This window comes from Heterodontus francisci, chromosome 3, assembly GCF_036365525.1.
Source record: "Heterodontus francisci isolate sHetFra1 chromosome 3, sHetFra1.hap1, whole genome shotgun sequence".
Classification (NCBI taxonomy): Eukaryota; Metazoa; Chordata; class Chondrichthyes; order Heterodontiformes; family Heterodontidae; genus Heterodontus; species Heterodontus francisci.
This window is the reverse complement of record NC_090373.1, coordinates 166,622,884-166,642,297: the sequence shown is the minus strand read 5'-3', so window position 1 is coordinate 166,642,297 and position 19,414 is coordinate 166,622,884. Positions and strand designations below refer to the sequence as shown.

Below are 19,414 nucleotides of genomic sequence, written 5' to 3'. Positions count from 1 at the left end.
CGTCACATCTAAATTTGAACAGCTCTCCAACATTTAGTATGTAAAAGGCCTTCTGATTCTCTGCTTCTCACTTAATATGCAGTAGGCACGCTCATTAGGTTTGAGGGTAAGGTTTGGATCATGCATCTGGTACCTACTGATTGGTGCAGTGCTGACTGATGAAACTTGATAAATTCTATTCTCATTATAAATTGGAGAGTCACCCCTTTGGCTCATAGCTGCAGTAGATTTCCTTTTGAAAATGTATTTGGGATTTAGCACAGAAAATGGGGCAAAATGATGTATGACATTGCAGCAAGGTTATCACTATTGGTGTCAAACGCCTGGAAAAGGATGGAATGAGGTAGCACATTCGCTTTGTAAGATGAGGCACAGTGTGCAGGTCCAATAGATCCAATATTGCACTATCATACAAGTAGGTATTGTGTACTGTGCGTCTTCTACAGCTCATAAGGGGCATGGGATCCATTTATGGGAGCATTTGTTGCCACTGAACCATAAGACCCGTATTTGTAACACCACAAAGAAATCAAGTCCCTCAAACCATCTTGACATTAAAGGAGCATCTTTTGAATAACTAAAATTTCTAATGCTCAAAATAAGGTATTAAAGCAAGTGAAAAAGTCCACAACTATGTTTCACGATAACATGATTAAATGTACCTATAGAATTATCAGTTGTGCATTTCAGTATCTTTAATAAAGTTTTTATTTGAAGATGTCAACTTCTCCTGGGTTTGGATTTGATGTATTTTTTCCCCAGAGCTTTGGGGCTGATTTCAGCCTAACCCAGCCAGTGGCAATAGGACATCTGCCACCAACCTTAGCACCCCATTCCCACCCTCTGACACCTTATCTGGCTCCTTTTAGGCAGCTGAGGCACCCGCCTGACTCAGGCAGAACCCTCGTTGCATACAAATTGGGGTCCAGTGATGTCATGAGGACCTCATTGACATTTTAAATGCAACTGTGCACTCAGTAAAACCCATCAAGAAAGTAACAAAGGCCCTAAAAGAAAAGTTTTAAACTCCGCTTTGGGCCAGGTGCAGTACGTGCTCTGTAGAATCTCTGGGAAAATCTGGGCCTCGGCTGCCCAGGGCTTGCCCCCTTCCTCTTCCCACCTGTGAGACCCTGTCAAGCCCTTGCCCACTGCCCCCTCCCCCAACCTATCCCCTGTCTCCTACCTGCGTCCCAGTAGACGGTCTCCAAGCTACTTGATCTTCATCTGTCTGCAGCTGACCAACTGTTCCTTAAAGTCCAATAGGGGCAGGCAGCTGGATGTAACTGAGGGCCTCAAATTGCTAATGTGGGGGTTTGATACTACCTCATCCCACCTCTTGCCCCACCTCCACCCACCTTTCACTCCAGGCCTTTACCCATGATATTGTTAGCCAAAGGAAGATTCAGTATACATGCTGTGTGAATATAGATGCATCAGTAACATTTTAGGCTGAAGTTTAAGGTGCAGATGGCCTAAGCTTTACGCCACCGGCTGGCATGCCAGTTCCCCAGTTCCATTCCCCTCCTGGGCCATTTTCCTGGAGAACGGGTTCGGAGGAATGGCAGGGCTGCCTGCCCATAACTGGTGGATAGCCAATTCAGCTAGTTAAAGGCCTATTTTCCAATCGGCCTCCAAGTCCCTAGAGACGCAGGGAGCAGTGTAGCTGCCTGGAGGTGATGTCCTGGTGGCAAACCAGGGGGCCAGCGCTGCAGGCAGGATTCAAGACCTTCCCTGCCTGCCTGACATCAGCTGCAGCCGCAGGCCACCCTGTGGAGGAGCTCCCCACTCCCCCTCCACAATTGTGGCCTGGCTGCTAAGGCCATTTTTTAATCTAAAGTTCAAGTTAAAATCTTGGGGCACCCTTTCTCTCACTTAGCTGAAAAGGCAGCCTGCTGCCTCCTAAAGCCCTCCAGCTCAGAGAGCCCAACCTCTGGCCACAAATTGGTCAGTTCAGGGAAAATCACTGCCGGGGGACTGTTCCCCACACAGTGGGGGCTTTTGACCCCCATTTGACCCTGACGGCGGGATTCCGATGCCCGCAGGAAAAAGCTTGTCTTTAATTAGTCCAGCTGATATGCTGCTTTGAACTTTATCAGTAACTGGTTGTTTTCCACAATGATTTGAAGAAAAGTTGCAGGATAAATTTCAAATGCTTTATTCAGCTCAAGTGCTTTCTTTTTTTTAAAAAAAACTGAGTAACGTGTGTGTTTCTTTTTATTCACTCATGGGATGTGGGCCTCACTGGCAGGACTAGCATTTGCCATCCATCCGTAACAGTGTGAGAATGACAGAGAAAGGGAGACCTGTTGTAAACTCAGTCGTCCACCGCATGTGTTAATAATTGATGAGGAAATTGCAGAAGTATTAGTCATAATCTATCAAAGAGAGTTTCGCCCCGATTCCCATTGACTCCAGTTTTGCCCGGGCTCCTTGATGTCAAGGGCAGTCACTCTCACCTCACCTCTTGAGTTCAGCTCTTTTGTCCATGTTTGGACCGAGGCTGTAATGAGGTCAGGAGCTGAGTGGTCCTGGCAGAACCCAAACTGAGCGTTGATGAGCAGGTTATTGCTGAACAAGTGCCGCTTGATGGCACTGTTGACGACCCCTTCCATCACTGTGCTGACGATTGGGAGTTGAGTGATGGAGCAATAATTAGCCGGGTTGGATTTGTCCTGCTCTTGGTGCATAGGATCTACTTGGGCAATCTTCCACATTGCTGGGTAGATGCCAGTGTTGTAGCTGTACTGGAACAGCTTTGTTAGCGGTGCGGCAAGTTCTGGAGTACAAGACTTCAGTACTATTGCCGGAATGTTGTCAGGGCCCATAGCCTTTGCAATATCCAGTGCCTTCAAGGATTTCTTGATCTCACGGATTGGCTGAAGACTGGCATCTGTGATACTGGGGACCTCAGGAGGAGGCTGAGATGGATCATCCACTTGGCACTTCTAGCTGAAGACTGTTGCAAATACTTCAGTTCTCTGTTGCTATGCTTCCGTGTATAGAGCCTTGGCTGGATTCCATCTGGAGTACTGTAGTCAGTTTTGGCCACTCAAAGGATATTTTGACCTATAAATCACAGATTTATCAGACTGATACCAGGGACTAAAGGATTAGATTATGAGGACCCCGGTTGCATAAATTTAGTTTGTATTCCCTTGAGTAAAGCAGATTGAGGTGTGATCTGATCGCGGTATTTAAAGCATTAAAAGGAATTAAAGCGGTTCTCTTCCTCCTAAAAGGCTATGGATGCTGGAACTTTCGAGACTGAACTTGATAGATTTTTGTTAGATAATGTTATCAAGGGATATGGAGCAAAGGCAGGTAAATGGGAGTTGAGGTACAGATCAGCCATTAAGTTTCTAGATCCTGTTCCTCATATGTATCAGACATCTTCTTAGGCAGTCCATCGGGACCGATGATTACTTGCTTCCACTCCAGTTCAGTGCGTTCTAACATGCCTCATGAGTCCGATGCACAAACCACAGACTCTACCACATGTGGGGCAGGTGGAGTTTGAAGTGTTGCAAAGGCAAGAGTGCTCCTTCTGCTGTCTGGACTTGACTTCCATGTGCTCCCATTGAAATCTCACGAGGTGCTCAGTACCTTCCCGAATGCACCTTCTCCACTTTGAGTGGTCAAGGGACAAGGACTTTCCGACCAGTTGCTGGGCATGTTGGACTTCTTCAGGGATGCCTTGAGTTCATCCCTAAAGTGTTTCCTCTGTCCTGCTGGGAGAGTGTACAGCTGTTGCTTCGAGAGTCTGTTGTCAGGCATGCGAAGGACGCAGCCCACCTAGCGAAGCTGGTTTTGGGTGATTAACACCTCGATGCTGGAACTGTTGACTTGGGAGAGGATGCTGACATTGGACCGCCCATGCTGCCAACAAATGTGAAGGATTTTGCAGAGACAGCATTGGTGGTATTTCTCCAGTGCCTTGCGATGCCTGCTGTAGATTGTCCCAGACTCCGAAGCATATAGGAGCACAGGGTTCACTGTTGCCCGGTACACTATGATATTAGTCCCGGGTTTGAGGTTCTGGTTCTCAAATACTCTGTCCCTCAATCAGTCAGAGCTGGCACGTTGAAGCCAGTGGTGGACTTTGTCATCTATATCTCTCTTCATTGAGAGGAGACTCCTGAGATATGGAAAATGGTCCACTTTTTCCAGGGTCTCACCGTGGATCGTGATCGACAAAGGATGATGTGCTGTGGGAGTGGGTTGCAAGAGGACCTTTAGTTTTCCGGACATGACATACTGTCCTGAGTGAACACCTGCTGTAGCTTTTGTTTTGGATTGAATTATATCCTACTTTGCTCAGTGAAAAATCCTAACTATATTTAAGATGTCAGCCTTGGCTCAGAGGTAACACTTCTTGCTCTATCAGAAGGTTTTTGGTTCAAGTCCCACTCCAGTGATTTGAGCACATAATCTCGTCTGAGGGAGTACTATACTGAAGTGTCAGATTACCCTTCAATAGTATTTCATTCACTGTAAAGTGCCTTAGGGCATCCTGAGATTGGCGAAGGTGGAATATTAATGCAAGCTGTCACTTCATCTTGGTTTTTGTGCTTTTGAAAATGATTTGAATACAGTGAATTTGAATAGATTTTCAAATAAACTTAAAATAAAAGCTATTAATTTAATTTTATTTCAGAAAGTAGATCAACCTGAGAAATGCAATCTTTGCTCATCCTTGCTTGTGCTAACATAGTCAAGGACCCACCCCTATCACGGACAGCCATGCTTCCCGAATTGAGTGTTTGCAGAGATCTTTCCTAAACACACAAGCCAACGCTGAACAGGCCAATCCTCAGCCCTACCCAATGTGGTCAGTCAGTGCCCTTCTCACTTCCCTCACTGTTGGCAGATTTCGATTCTACTATGATCCAAACCACCACATTCCACTCCTGTTATCTAAGAAATGTAATAATGACCAGATAAGCTGTTTTTGTGATGTTGGTTGAAGCATAAATGTTGGGAGAGCTCCCCTATTCCTCTTCAAAATCGCGCCGTGGATGTTTTACGTTACCTGAGAGAGCAGGCGGGGCCTAGGTTTAACGTCTAATCAAAAATACAACACCTCCGACAGTGCAGCACATTGACAGAAATGATGCTCTGGGTGTTTAGATAAAAAGGTGCTTTGGAGGTAGCATCATGACACCATCATGGCAGTATGAGCTATGTTGCACGAGGGGTGAAGTAAATGGAATCTGTGCTGCATCCCAGGACTGTAGATTAGAATTAGAACATTACAGCGCAGTACAGGCCCTTCAGCCCTCGATGTTGCGCCGACCTGTGAAACCATCTGACCAACACTATTCCATTTTCATCCATATGTCTATCCAATGACCACTTAAATGCCCTTAAAGTTGGCGAGTCTACTACTGTTGCAGGCAGGGCATTCCACGCCCCTACTACTCTCTGAGTAAAGAAACTACCTCTGACATCTGTCCTATATCTATCACCCCTCATCTTAAAGCTATGTCCCCTCGTGTTTGCCATCACCATCCAAGGAAAAAGACTCTCACTATCCACCCTATCTAACCCTCTTATATGTCTCTATTAAGTCACCTCTCCTCCTCCTTCTCTCCAACGAAAACAACCTCAAGTCCCTCAGCCTTTCCTCGTAAGACCTTCCCTCCATACCAGGCAACATCCTAGTAAATCTCTGCACCCTTTCCAAAGCTTCCACATCCTTCCTATAATGCGGTGACCAGAACTGCACGCAATACTCCAGGTGCGGCCTCACCAGAGTTTTGTACAGCTGCAGCATGACCTCGTGGAAGGTCAAGATGGGGTATTGTGCTTGTGTGGTGCCTGGTGCCTCTCCTAGTGGGCCATTATTGGGACATTGGTAGTTTGGAAGGATAATCTATACTCACCTTCCTGGCTGTAATGTGTCAGAAAAAAAATTGCCTAAAGTAAAGGGATGCAGACTTGTCAGTGAATTCCCCACGTGACAGTGTTTTTTTGGAGAGGTTGTTTTCTCTAAAAAAAAAAAAACAAATTTATGGAAAATCTTATTTGCCCCCTTTGCAGGTGCAAAATTTCCCATAAAATGGACTGCACCAGAAGCCGCATTGTATGGGAGGTTCACAATCAAGTCAGACGTCTGGTCCTTTGGCATTCTACTGACAGAACTGGTGACAAAGGGGAGAGTGCCATATCCAGGTAAGAACTGCAGAGAATGGACACACTTATTTGGTGTGATGGAACAGCGTGTTCAGCTGTCAGCACTGTCCTGACCTCAACAACGATCTGAAGGAGTCCTATTTTCTGCCCATTTTTAAATGAAGTATTGAAGCATTCTTTCTCCAAAAAAAAACGTGCGATAAGCTTGAAACCAGCTATTTTTAAAAAGTCAATTGATTCCTTAACAGGAAATGTTCCTGCTCATCGTTGTACATTTTAAACTCTGCAAATTAATTTTGATTCAAGTCTGTGGACTTTTTGGTTTTAATGTTAATTCCACTTTAAAACCTGTAACATGGCTATTGCCGGTACTTGAGATAGATTTTTTCTCTGAATGTCAACTCAAAACTTGTAATCTCCTCAAGTATAATAGTTCATGTAAGTGTGCAGGGCTGCTCTTTAACACTGCCATCTTGCCAGATGCAAAAAAAGCAATATTTTCATGAATTATACAAGTCAAAAGCTGTTATTGTGGTTAAAGGGAATGGAGTTGGTTGGAGAGTAACTTTTCAGTTGTTGGGTGTGAGTTCAAATACGGCCGAAACCAGTTGATAGTGAGCACAGTGCACTTCAGGAGTCTTGCTTGGTTTTATAATGGATATTCACCAACAGCACCAGTGTCAATTAAATTCAATACTGATTCAGCGACTACAGACAGTATGGATAGCTGGGATGGGAAATGGCTGCACTCAGTTGATAAGGTAGAAGGGGAGACCAGAGACAAAGTGTTTTCCATGCAAGAATTAGCCATTTTGAATTCTGCTGCGGGAGTGGGGGATGTTTAGATGACATTAACACCCAGTGTTAAGAACTGCACTGGGCCACGAACTCTTCATTTATATAGATTGGTTCCAATCCTGAGATCACCACACAAGGAGGGTGTTGTATGCTGAGCTAATATCCAGTGGCATTAGTTCAATAACTTTTTTTTATTCTTTCATGGGATGTGGGCGTCGCTAGCTAGCATTTATTGCACATCCCTAATTCCCCTTGAGAAGGTGGTGGTGAGCTGCCTTCTTGAACCGCTGCAGTCCTTGGGGTGTAGGTACACCCACAGTGTTGTTGGGAAGGGAGTTCCAGGATTTTGACCCAGCGACAGTGAAGGAACAGCGATATAGTTCCAAGTCAGGATGGTGTGTGGCTTGTTGGGGAACTTGTAGGTGATGGTGTTCCTATACATCTGCTGCCCCTGCCCTTCTAGGTGATAGAGGTCACGGGTTTGGTAACTGCTCTCAGGAGCCTTGGTGAGTTGCTTCACCATTCCAGTTTTATTTTTTTCTTTATTTGTTCATGGGATGTGGGCATCACTGGCTAGGCCGGCATTTTATTGCCCATGAACTGAGTGGCTTACTACATTTAAGAGTCAACCACATTGCTGTGGGTCTGGAGTCACATGTAGGCCAGACCAGGTAAGGACAGCAGATTTCCTTCCCTAAAAGACATGAGTGAACCAGATGGGTTTTTACAACAATCGACAATGGTTTCATGGTCACCATTAGACTAACTTTTTTTAAATTCCAGATTTATTAATTAAATTCAAATTTCACCATCTACCGTGGTAGGATTCGAACCCATGTCCCCAGAGCAATAGCCTGGGTCTGTCGACTACTAGTCCAATGACATTACCACAATGCTACTGCCTCCCCAAGATGCATCCAGTGAAGGCTGGACACAAACTCCCAGTGTTTCCCAAGGGACGAATCAATGAGTGCTAAATCTGGGCCTGATGCCACAGATACAACCCATTGTTCAGAGCATAGTACAAGGAACTTTCACCTCGCTTTCACACATGGCGACAGATAGAAGGACCTACCTTTGGGTATTCTCGACTCAACAGTAAAAGAGAACAAACTTGCATTTATGTTGCATCTTTCACAACTCCAGGCTATCCCAACGCACATTACAGCCAATGAAGTTGTTTTGAAGTCTAGTAGTATAGTTACTGTCGTGATGTAAGGAAACACGACTGCCAATTTGTGCACAGCAGGATCCCACAAACATGATAACTGGGTCTTTTTATTTAGGTGTTGGCTGAGGAATAAATATTGGCCAGGACACCAGGGAGAACTCTCCTGCTCCCCCTGCTGTTCTTTGATATAGCGCCTGGGAGGGATGACGGGCCTCAATAATGTCTGATCTGAAAAACGGTGCTTTCGATAGTGCAGTACTCCCTCAGCGCAGCACTGATTTTGTGCTCCAGTCTGTAGAGTGGGACAGGAACCCACAAACTTCTAACTCAGAGGCTGGAGCACTACCATGGAGCTAACTCGGGCAGTAAAAGGTCGGTTTTTAACAAATTGCTTGTCTTTTTTGTAAACACACCTGGAGTGAGGACTGCCACCAGCGGAAAAAGGTGGAGAGAATGGGTTGGATCCAGGCTATTTGGAAATGACTAGAATTGCACAGCCTGTTTCAAATTGTTGAGAATTCACACAACTGGAACCCTGCCCACTGAGAATGAGGTGCCTCCTTTACAAGGGAGGGAATGTGAAAAATTTCTGGGGCAGTGGCACGATGTAGATGGTTGTGCTGCTTTTTTTGTTTTGCTGTTATCGATATACCAGGTTTTGTACAAGGGTGTAGCAGTCACTGCCCAACCTTACTCTTGCCAGTAATAATACAGCTGCAGGAGCATTAAGCTCACGTGTGCAGCCTGGGGAAGCTTCTCTACAAAGTAGAGGCTGGATAACAACATCATTCAAAAGATCAGCCAATGTTCCTACTGCCCATCTGAAAATATTCCCCAGGGAGCTTGCTGCCAACGTTAGATGCCAAATGTTGAGAGTTTTGGATTCCACAGCACCAGCAGAGACCATCTCAATGTTTACAAAAATCAGAAAATGTATGGAAGGAACTTTTTTTTTACTTAAACAATTAGAAATATTTATGTACTTGCATTTCATTAGCTACTGGTATCTTCATGAGTAAGTTATAAAATAGAAGTACCTAACTGTCAGTGACAATTGAGCAATTGAGTATATGATGATTGGGTCTCTGCTGCTCCCAGTCTAGCGGGTGCAGTAAAAGAAACCAGGCAGTGTCCTCAGTCTTCATCACTGTCCCGTGACTGCTACTGCAGCAGTCACTTGGTGTGGATGTTGGGTGACAGAGCAATTCTATCCAGGCTCTCACATGCATGGGGCAGCAATAGGCTACTGACACATGTGAGGCTGGGGACACAGGGGGCAGGGGGAGGAATAGGAACAGAATCAAGTGAATTTATTTATTTTGCTTGAACATATCTGTTCATTTTGAATTACTGCCCTCCCAGTCTGTGGTACCCATAGAACCATAGAAACCACAGAAAAATTACAGCACAGAAGGAGGCCATTCAGCCCATCATGTCTGTGCTGGCCAAAACAAACGAGCCGCCCAATCTAATCCCACCTTCCAGCACCTGGTCCGTAGCCTTGCTGGTTACAGCACTTCAATTCATATCCAGGTACCTTTTAAATGAGTTGAGGGTTTCCTCCTCCATCACCGTTCCTGGCAGTGAATTCCAGACGCCCACCACCCTCTGGGTGAAAATGTTTTTCCTCATGTCCCCTCTCATCCTTCTGCCAATCACCTTAAATCTGTGCCCCCTGGTTATTGACATCTCCACTCGGGGAAACGGGTCCTTCCTCTCTATCTAGGACCCTAATAATTTTGTACACCTCATAAATACCATAAATTGGCATATCTCACCACCACAATCCTTTTTGATTCCCCTCTCCCCTCAGAGTCATTTACAGCACAGAAGGAGGCCATTCAGCCCATCAAGTCCATGTCAGCTCTCCACAGAGCTCTCCAGTCAGGCACACTCCCCCGTTCGCTCCCCATAGCCCTGCAAGTCTATTTCCTTCAAATGGCCATCCAACTTCCTCTTGAAGTAACTGATTGTCTCCACTTCCACCATCCTTGTGCGCAGCGAGTTCCAGGTCATTACCACCCACTGTGTAAAAAAAGTTCTTCCTCATGTTCCGTCTGCATCTCGTGCCCCAAACCTTCAATCTGTGTCTCCTAGTCCTTGTACCATCAGCTAATTGGAACAGTTTTTCCTTGGTCTATCTTATCTAAGCCTGTCATAACCATGTACACTTTGAACCATAGAACCCTAGAAAATTACGGCACAGAAGGAGGCCATTCAGCCCATCGTGTCTGCGCCGGCCACAAAAAACTAGTCGCTCAATCTAATCCCGCCTTCCAGCACCTGGTCCATAGCCTTGCAGGTTACAGCACTTCAAGTGCATGTTCAGGTATCTTTTTAAATGAGTTGAGGGCTTCTGCCTCCACCGCTGTTCTATTAAATTATTAATGTCTATTAAATCTCCCCTCGGTCTCCTTTTGATCTAGCTTTTCCAACCTAACCTTGGAACTAAAATCCCCCATCCCTAGAACCAATCTGGTAAATCTCCTCTGCACCCTCTCAAGGACCCTCACATCTTTCCTAAAGTCTGGTGAGCAGAACTGGATGCAGTACTCCAATATGGCCTAACCAGAGCTTTATAATGGGTCAGCATAACTTCCCTGCTTTTGTACTCAATACCTCTATTTATGAAGCCCAAGATCCCATATACTTTGCTAACTGCTTTCTCAATATGTCCTGCCACCTTCAAAGATTGATGCACATGCACCCCCAGGTCCCTCTTTAGAGCTGTGTCATTAAGTCTATATTGCCTCTCCCTATTTCTTCTGCCAAAATGCATCACCTCACACTTGTCTGTATTAAATTCCATCTGCCACCTGTCTGTCCATTCCGCTAGCCTGTCTATGTCCTGTTCTGGTGGAAGGTCACAGACCTAAAACGTTAACTCTGCTTCTCTCTACACAGATGCTGCCTGACCTGCTGAGTATTTCCAGTACTTTCTGTTTTTATTACTTTTGTTGTGTATTTGCAAAATGCGATATTTTCAGCGTGACTTGTTTTGTTTTAAAAACAGACATAATTTATGTGGTACATGGTACATTAGCTTAATGATTACCGGACTCACAGCCCAGAAGTTGTCAGCTCAAATCCCACCATGGCAATTTGATAATTTGTGGGCTAGCATCAGCTAAATGACGATGAAAGTTGCCGGATTGTTGGATAAACCTAATGTATATCCTACAGGGAAGGGAACCTGCCACCCCTACATAGTCCAGCCTTTGTGTAATGCCAGTCCCACACTACATGCACTTAACTCTAAATGTGTTCAGGGCAATTAATGATGGGCAATAAATATTGCCTCACCAGTGTTGACCATATCCCTTAAAACAAAATTGAGATGTTGGGGTATGGTTAGAATTAGTTATAATCATTTCTTGACCATACTTTATTACACTTAACAAAATTGATGGTGTGCACATTGTTACAGACAGGTCTGGGTGGCCTGCACTTTTCATCTCTCAACTGGCCGCAGATAGTGTTTTTTTTTTAATAGTGCTTTAGTTCCTGAGTGTTTTAAGGGTCAAATAAACACACAAATGACAGGTTTTCTCATAGGTCCAGAAAGAAAGATAACTATTAACAGTACCTGAAAATGTTCACAACCTCACCCACACACATGTATACACATAAGAAAAAATAGAGATTAGAGGATAGCATGCATTTAAGTCCAATTGTTTTCAAAAAAGTTCACTTTGAAACAAGAAAGGCTGGAAATACTCAGCAGGTCTGGCAGCATCTGTGGAGTGAGAAGCAGAGTCAATGTTTCAGAATGTAAACTCTGCTTCTCTCTCCACAGATGCTGCCAGACCTGCTGAGTATTTCCAGCCTTTCTTGTTTTTATTTCAGATTTCCAGCATCCGCAGTATTTTGCTTTCACTTTGAAACATTTTTGGTTTTCTGGGAGAAATTTTTAATGGCGTTAAAGGCCTGATGTTCCTTGTCTTGGTTCACTGAAGTATCGCAGATTCCTTTTTTAAGACGAAGTCAAAGTTGGTGGACAATCTTATTAAAAATTCTCAGTTGGGGAGTTTTCAAGGTCACTTTTTTCAGTCGCTGCCTTGTTGGTTTAAAGATGTTATAGACAGCGTCCTCTTCTTGGCTGAAATGGATATCTCAACTGCTATCTTTCTCTCTCTCTCTCTGTCCCTCTCTGACTGTCTTTCAGAGACCTTTTTTTTAAAGAAAAGCCCTTATCAGGTTTGGTTTCATCAGGTGACCATGGATGCTGTTCCCTGGTGTATTTATACAATGTCTTTGAACATGTGGCTATTGTAACACAATGGGGTTGAAATGTGGTTTATCTTGATAAAGTGGAGTTATATCCCACCTATTATCTTGGCTTTGCATCTGGAGTCACTCTGTCTGTGAACGTCATTGCCAACCCAATTCTTGAAGATAGGAGCCACTGAGCATTGAATGGTCTGTTTAACATTTTAAAGTGTCTTCCCAGAACTAGTCCAGACATGATGATGGATTTTAGTCTCCAACAGTAACAATGTATATTTGCAGTACAGGAGGGGTCACCTGACCTCATTCTCCATCTTTTCTGCAGCAAAATGTGTCAATTTTTGGGAGTTTAATTCACCAGTTCAATTTTATAGTTCGTTATTGCTCCAGTTCACTTTATAGTCTGTAACTGATTCTTGCGTGAGTGTGGCAATATATGTTCTGTATGTTTTTTTTAAACTTAAATACTGCTTTAACCAACCTCTTTTGTCCTTAATCAGGTATGAATAATCGTGAGGTGTTGGAGCAGGTGGATCGTGGTTACAGGATGGCATCTCCACAGGATTGCCCCAGCTCCCTTCATGAGCTCATGATACAGTGTTGGAAGAAAGACCCAGAGGAGAGGCCGACCTTTGAGTATCTACAGGCCTTCCTGGAGGACTACTTCACTGCAACAGAGCCTCAGTATCAGCCAGGAGATAACCTGTGACCGGCTGGGCTATTAAAAACTGCTTGTCTATGGGTGCTCCTCCCCTTTTTCCATTGCCGTTACACGTTACCCAATTGGGTGATTTCCAGAGTCTGAATCGTCATTCTGCAGAAACTGGTATCTTCTAATATCATGCCCTTGCTCCCTTGCCATGGAAAACAGGCTCTTTTCCTTCACCTTGAGAAGCCATGTGGCTTTTTATGAATATGTCAGAACGTTAGTATTGTATAATAGTCATTGTTGAACTGATGGAGAACCATCTCTAAAATGCTACTTATTGCCCAAAATATTGTCTTCCCCATGCCCCCACTGCCTGCCTGTCAGTTCAGCTGAACTCTTCAATGTTAACAAAACTCAAGGGGTTTCAAGTAGTCACGTTTTTCCCCTGTACCACGTTAAGTCAGTGGCATTGAGTGAATGTCTCCTTCCTTTACTGCAAGACCACCAGTTCCTTTCTAAAGAGATTTTGCATAAACCTCCGCAGACATCCGGAAATTTTCAGTCAATGTTACTGCAGCTCAGAAGATAAGAGGAAGGTTGTTTGCAGCTGAAAATCTTGCAAAGTATAAAACTGAGACTCACATTGACTTTTTTCCCCATTCCCCAGATACTTGCATATTGCTATGTTTGTGAGCCACTTGGTGACATAGGATGCTGCCAAAAGCAATTGTTTTTTAAAAATTTGTTTGCATATTGTTGCACCACCTTTATCACCGTTGCGCTGATTTGTTTTTATTACTACTCAGTTTAAGTTTATAGACTTGTAAGAAATTTTTTTAAAACCTAGTGATGTAATATTATGTCATCTGAAAAGATATATTTAAAGAAATTGTGCTGAAGTTCTACTTACTGAATCATGTACCCTGACGATGATGATCATGATGATTTCCAGTGATGCAAAGCAGACTGCAATTCATGTGGCAAAACGCACAGGCAACAGACATGAAGGTGATGATATTTCTTGCATCACTGAGTACAATAGCTCAGTGCTGAGAACTGGTGAGAGATTGAATTTCACTGTACAGATTACACCTTGTGGGAGCATTGTGTTAACACTTCTGACAATTCACAGTCATGCTGAATATTCTCAAGTGCAAGAGACTAACCCTTGCCTTGAGAAGTACACAGGGACTCCAGTGGGGGGGTTAGCACAACCAATACAGTCACTAGTGCTTTAAAGGATAAAATGACAGAGCTGCCGCCATTCCAGAGCATCCTTTACTTCACTTGCTGATTTTTTTTTTTAATGCTTTTGTACGTGTAACTTTGACCTATGTGCAGTAACCAATTGCATTTCCGGATTGCTTCCTGTACGACCAATGACATCCTAAAGGATTATTTTAAGAGAATTACTATGCACTCTAACTTTGATAGCAGATGCACAAATGTAGTAATGTGTTTTCGGATGTTACTACATTCCTTTTAATTGGCCGTGTGGTCTAAACTTTGGATTCTTGGTATTTGTACATTTTAACCAGATGATGCCTCTGCATTAGTTTTTTTTCTCCCAACTCACATTATAAATATAAGATTTCAGTTGCCATTAAATATACATTTTACAATTTCTGTATCAGTTGACATGTTTTACATAGCTATTCAATTTTCCTAATCCAGTTCTTGTCATTTTAAAACCTGTACAATAAAGATCTTAGCTAGGTCAGCCCACTTCTGGAATCGTTCGTACTATGTCCAAATTCAGCTGTACATAGGGCAATAAAAAGTGTTTGCCAGGAGAGGTTAACACCTTTTATTTTTTACAGAACCGTACTAATATATAATGATGGGAACCTTTTTGAGTGCAATTGGCCAATGTAATCACTTGCATGAGGGAACTGCATCTGCAACTGATATGCAGTCTGTTTGGACAAGGTTTGAACTGTGGGTGCAACATTCCAAGAAGACTTCATCTGTATACACAATATTAAATGCAATCTTCATTCAGAGCTATTACACATTGGATGCAGTCACCATTCAGAATGACTACACAGAACACTCCACTGAAGCCAGGATGCAGCACTCTACTCTCCAACTGTGGGATTAGAGGAAGGTATACAGATGGTTAACAACAAAAAAATCAATTCAATTGGCGTTTGGACTAAATGCACTTGAGATTTTGTTGTTTCTTACCCTGCATGCCATGTTTGATGTGGGTCGACTGTTACTTAAAGGGGCAATGTTGAAATAATTTCCAGTGAGAAAATGGAAAGGTAGATTGTGAACAGTAGAGCAGAATGAAAGACGACCCAGAACTAACAAATGTGAACTGGGCAAAAGGCAAGTGAAAGCAATAGACGGCAGCCTCTGCATCATGTACCTTCAGATTTGGAGAGAATAATATAGATAATACAGGGGAGATACCTGGTGTAGTCTGTGCATCCAGCTAAGGGGAGCAGGGGTGGCAGATGCCACAAAGTAGTACACTACTGGGTTCCACCTACTAGCTATCGTCCATGTACAACATGTACATAAGGTTCAGGGGATGAAGCAATGTGTCTGTGACCTAGAGGGACAGCAGAAAGGGCAAATCTCTCAATTCAAGACACAAATGAGTGTCCATTCATCCCATCGTAGCTCATAAATCTAAGATAAAACAATAACATGTATGTCTTGAATGAATCTAAGATTTCTGTCTCTTTTCCGAGTGGTGATCACTATTTGTATGAAGAGCTTCTGTCTGGTGTTGATCCTAAATTGTCCTTCATTGTTTTAGCCTATGGCTCCTTCTTCTAATATAGATTGAGTGCTCTGATTTACTGTCTGTATTCTCCTATCAGGTTCTCATTTGTTGCCTTTCATGGCTAAAGCCCAGTTGCATTGATCATCCATCCACAAACATTCACTCCCTCCACCGCCGACGCACAGTGGCAGCAGTGTGTACCATCTACAAGGTATACTGCAGCAATGCACCAAGGCTCCTGAGACAGCACCTTCCAAACCCGCGACCTCTACCAACTAGAAGGACAAGGGCAGCAAATGCATGGGAACACCAGAACCTGCAAGTTCCCTTCCAAGTCGCACACCGTCCTGACTTGGAATGATATCGCCGTTCCTTCACTGTCCCTGGGTCAAAATCCTGGAACTCCCTCCCTAACAGCACTGTGGGTGTCCCTACCTCACATGGACTGCAGCAGTTCAAGAAGGCAGCTCACCACCACTTTTTCGAGGGCAATTAGAGCTGGGCAATATATGCTGGCCTAACCAGCGATGCCCACATCCCATGAATGAATTAATAAATAGATAAGAATTAACAATAAAAGAAATATTAAATGTTGGCCTTCATAGCGAGAGGATTTAAGTACAGGAGCAGGATGTCTTGCTGCAATTATACAAGGCCTTGGTGAGACCACATCTGGTGTATTGTGTGCAGTTTTGCTTTCCTTATCTAAGGAAGGATGTTCTTGCTATGGAGGGACAGCAGCGAAGATAGATTGAATTGATTGGGATTGTATTTTCGAGAGTTCAGGAGAATGAGAGGGGACCTCATAGAAACCTACAAAATTCTAACTGGACTGGACAGACTAGATGCAGGAAGGATGTTCCCGGTGACAGTGGAGTTCAGGACCAGGGGTCACAGTCTAAGGATAAGGACTTAGGACTGAGATGAAGAGAGATTTCTTCACACAGAGAGTAGTGAACCTGTGGAATTCTCGACCACGGAAAGCAGTTGAGGCCAAATCATTAAATATATTCAAGAAAGAGCTAGATATAGTTCTTTGGGCTAAAGGGATTCGGGGAGAAATTGGAAACAGGGTACTGAGTTTGGATGATCAGCCATGATCGTATTGAATGGCGGAACAGGCTCGAAGGGCAGAATGGCCTACTCCTGCTCCTATTTTTCTACATTTCTATGTTGCTGCAATCTTTTCTTTTAACTCATGCCTTTCATTGCCAGACATTAGCCTTGTGACTCTTTTCATCACCATTCCCTGCTGTCGTTTTGTTTCACTTGTCATCACCTTGCTACAGAAACTCTCAAACTAGGCCTTTGTCACCTCCAGACTCGTCTAATACTCCCCTGGCAGGCCTTCCATTCTCCAGCCTCTGTAAACTTCACCTTATCAAAAGCTTTGTTGGCCGTATCCTATCCTGTACAAAACCCTGCTCAACTTGCCAATCTACAGCGGCTCCTGGTGTTCCAAACCTTATTTAAAATTCCCATCCTCATTTAAATCCCTCTGTGGCCTCACCCTTCCTGTCTCTGTAACCACCCACCCTACAATCCTCCCAGTCCTGAAACTGCTAGTTTTTCTGATTCTGCCCCATTGTACATACCCCCGCCCCACCCCCCCCCCCCCCCCCCCCCCCCCACCCCACCATACCATTGAGGGTTGTGCCATCAGCCGTATCGTCCCCAAACTCAGGAATTCCAAAGCTAAACCTCTCCACTTCCCTCTCCTTTAAGGCCCTCCTTTTAAAACCCCTCTCCTTGACTAAGCTTTCAGCCACCACTCCTAATATCTCTTTCTTTGGCTCAGTATCCATGTTTGTATGATTACACCTCAACGCCACATATTCGGATGCTTTTCTACATTAAAGGTGCTCCATAAATCCATGTTGTCATGGTGTACAGTTTTAGGCTCCTTATTTAAGGAGGGACATGCTTGCATTGGAAGGAGAAGATTCACTAGGCTGATTCCTGGGATGAAGGGGTGTCTTATGAGGAAGGGTTGAGCAGGTTGGGCCTAAACTCACTGGATTTTAGAAGATTGAGAGGTGATCTTATTGAAACACATAGGATTCTGAGGGGGCTTGACAGGGTAGATGCTGAGAGGATGCTTTCCCTCGTTGGGGAATCTAGAACTGGGGGCAGTTTCAAAATAAGGGGTCTTCCTTTTAAGACGGAGTGAGGAATTTTGTCTTTGAGGGTTGTTAATCTTTGGAATTCTCTTCCGCAAAGAGCAGTGGAGGCTAGGTCATTGAATATATTCAAGGCTGAGATGAACAGATCGTTGATCTGCAAGGCAGTTAAGGGTTATGCAGGGCAGGCAGGAAAGTGGAGTTGAAACCATAATCAGATCAGCCATGATCTTACTGAAAAATGGAGCAGACTCAAGGGAGCCAAATGGCCTATTCCTGCTCCTATTTCTTTCTGTTCTAATGCGACCAAAATCAAATATTAACACTTAGAATTTTGTTGTTCTAATGTCCAGATAATCTAAGCTGGGATAATATGAGTGAGATGCAGTTTCAGAGGCAATTATAACTGGCATCAGTGGTAAAAGTGAGCTGGTCATTCCCTTCTCCTCACTCCATCCCATTTAATGCAAAGTTCTTGCATAATGATTATTATTTCCCGGTTATGATAATTTAATAAATTATAAGTGATTACATCGCATCGTTGATCCTTAGTGCAACATTGGCAAAGGCAGCTTTTATCCCCGCCCCGCCACTGCCTGCATTAATATCACCATGGTTCCAAATAGCTTTACAACGGAATTAAATTATTTCCAGGATCTGTGCAGTATGTCTTGTACCAGTTCACGCACTCCACTCTTGCAGTTCTGGTTTACTGGGCAGCCCCACCACCGCTGCAGGCAGGGCTATCAACTTTTAGCATCACCAGAAGCCACTGCACCCTCTAAGCCGGTGAGATCACAGTCCTGTGAGGATGGAGTGAAGTGGAGCAGGCTCGTGTGGAGCATAATTGGCAGTACAGATCAGATATACTAAGTGGCCTCTTCCTGTGCTGTGAATATTGTGTTATCACTACTTGATTATGCTCTCTAATCTTCTTTTGTAGATTTGTTTCTACATGTGAGTTTCAAATTAATAATAATGTTTTGGTTTAAAAGTACCTGGCTCTATGATGCAGTGTTTCTTGTAGTTGAACATCTAGGAACAGAGGAGTGTGCTCAGGGCGCCTGTCTGGGCCTACAAACCCAGACTGAGGTACTAGTGAGGGACACAAAGTATGGTTCTCACGAAGCAGCACCAGTCATGTAATGTTAGTTCAGTTACATGTAAGTAGGTTTAAAGCAGAGTAAGAGTTCAACACGCAACATGGATTTGTTAAGGGAAGATCTTGTGTGACCAACTTGATTGAATTTTTTGAAGAAGTAATAAGGAAGATAAATGTGGGTGGTGCAGTTGATGTGCTCAACATGGATTTTAGCAAGGCTTTTGACAAGGTCCCACATGGCAGACTGGTTAAAAAAATAAAATCCCAAGGGATCCAGGGAAATGTAGCAGGGTGGATACAAAATTGGCTCAGTGGCAAGAAACAAAGGGTAATTGTTGACGGCTGTTTTAGCGACTGGAGGATTGCTTCCAGTGATGTTCCACGGGGCTCAGTACCGGGTCCCTTGCTTTTTGTGGTATATATTAACGATTTGGATGTAAATGTAGGGGCATGATCAAGAAGTTTGCGGACGACACAA

At 43.9% G+C, this 19,414-nt stretch overlaps 1 protein-coding gene across 11 annotated transcripts in view; it reads left to right on the top strand.

Moving 5' to 3' along the window:
• The window catches only part of fyna (FYN proto-oncogene, Src family tyrosine kinase a), a 328,748-nt gene extending 314,149 nt beyond the window's left edge, over positions 1–14,599 (top strand). For all 11 annotated transcript variants that reach the window (XM_068027408.1, XM_068027430.1, XM_068027394.1 and 8 more), the window contains 2 exons: positions 6,040–6,171; positions 12,829–14,599. In XM_068027408.1, coding sequence (XP_067883509.1) covers positions 6,040–6,171; positions 12,829–13,037 — 341 coding nt within the window. In that variant the 3' untranslated portion in view covers positions 13,038–14,599. The remainder of the gene's footprint in view (positions 1–6,039; positions 6,172–12,828) is intronic.
• The last annotated feature ends 4,815 nt before the right edge of the window (positions 14,600–19,414 follow it).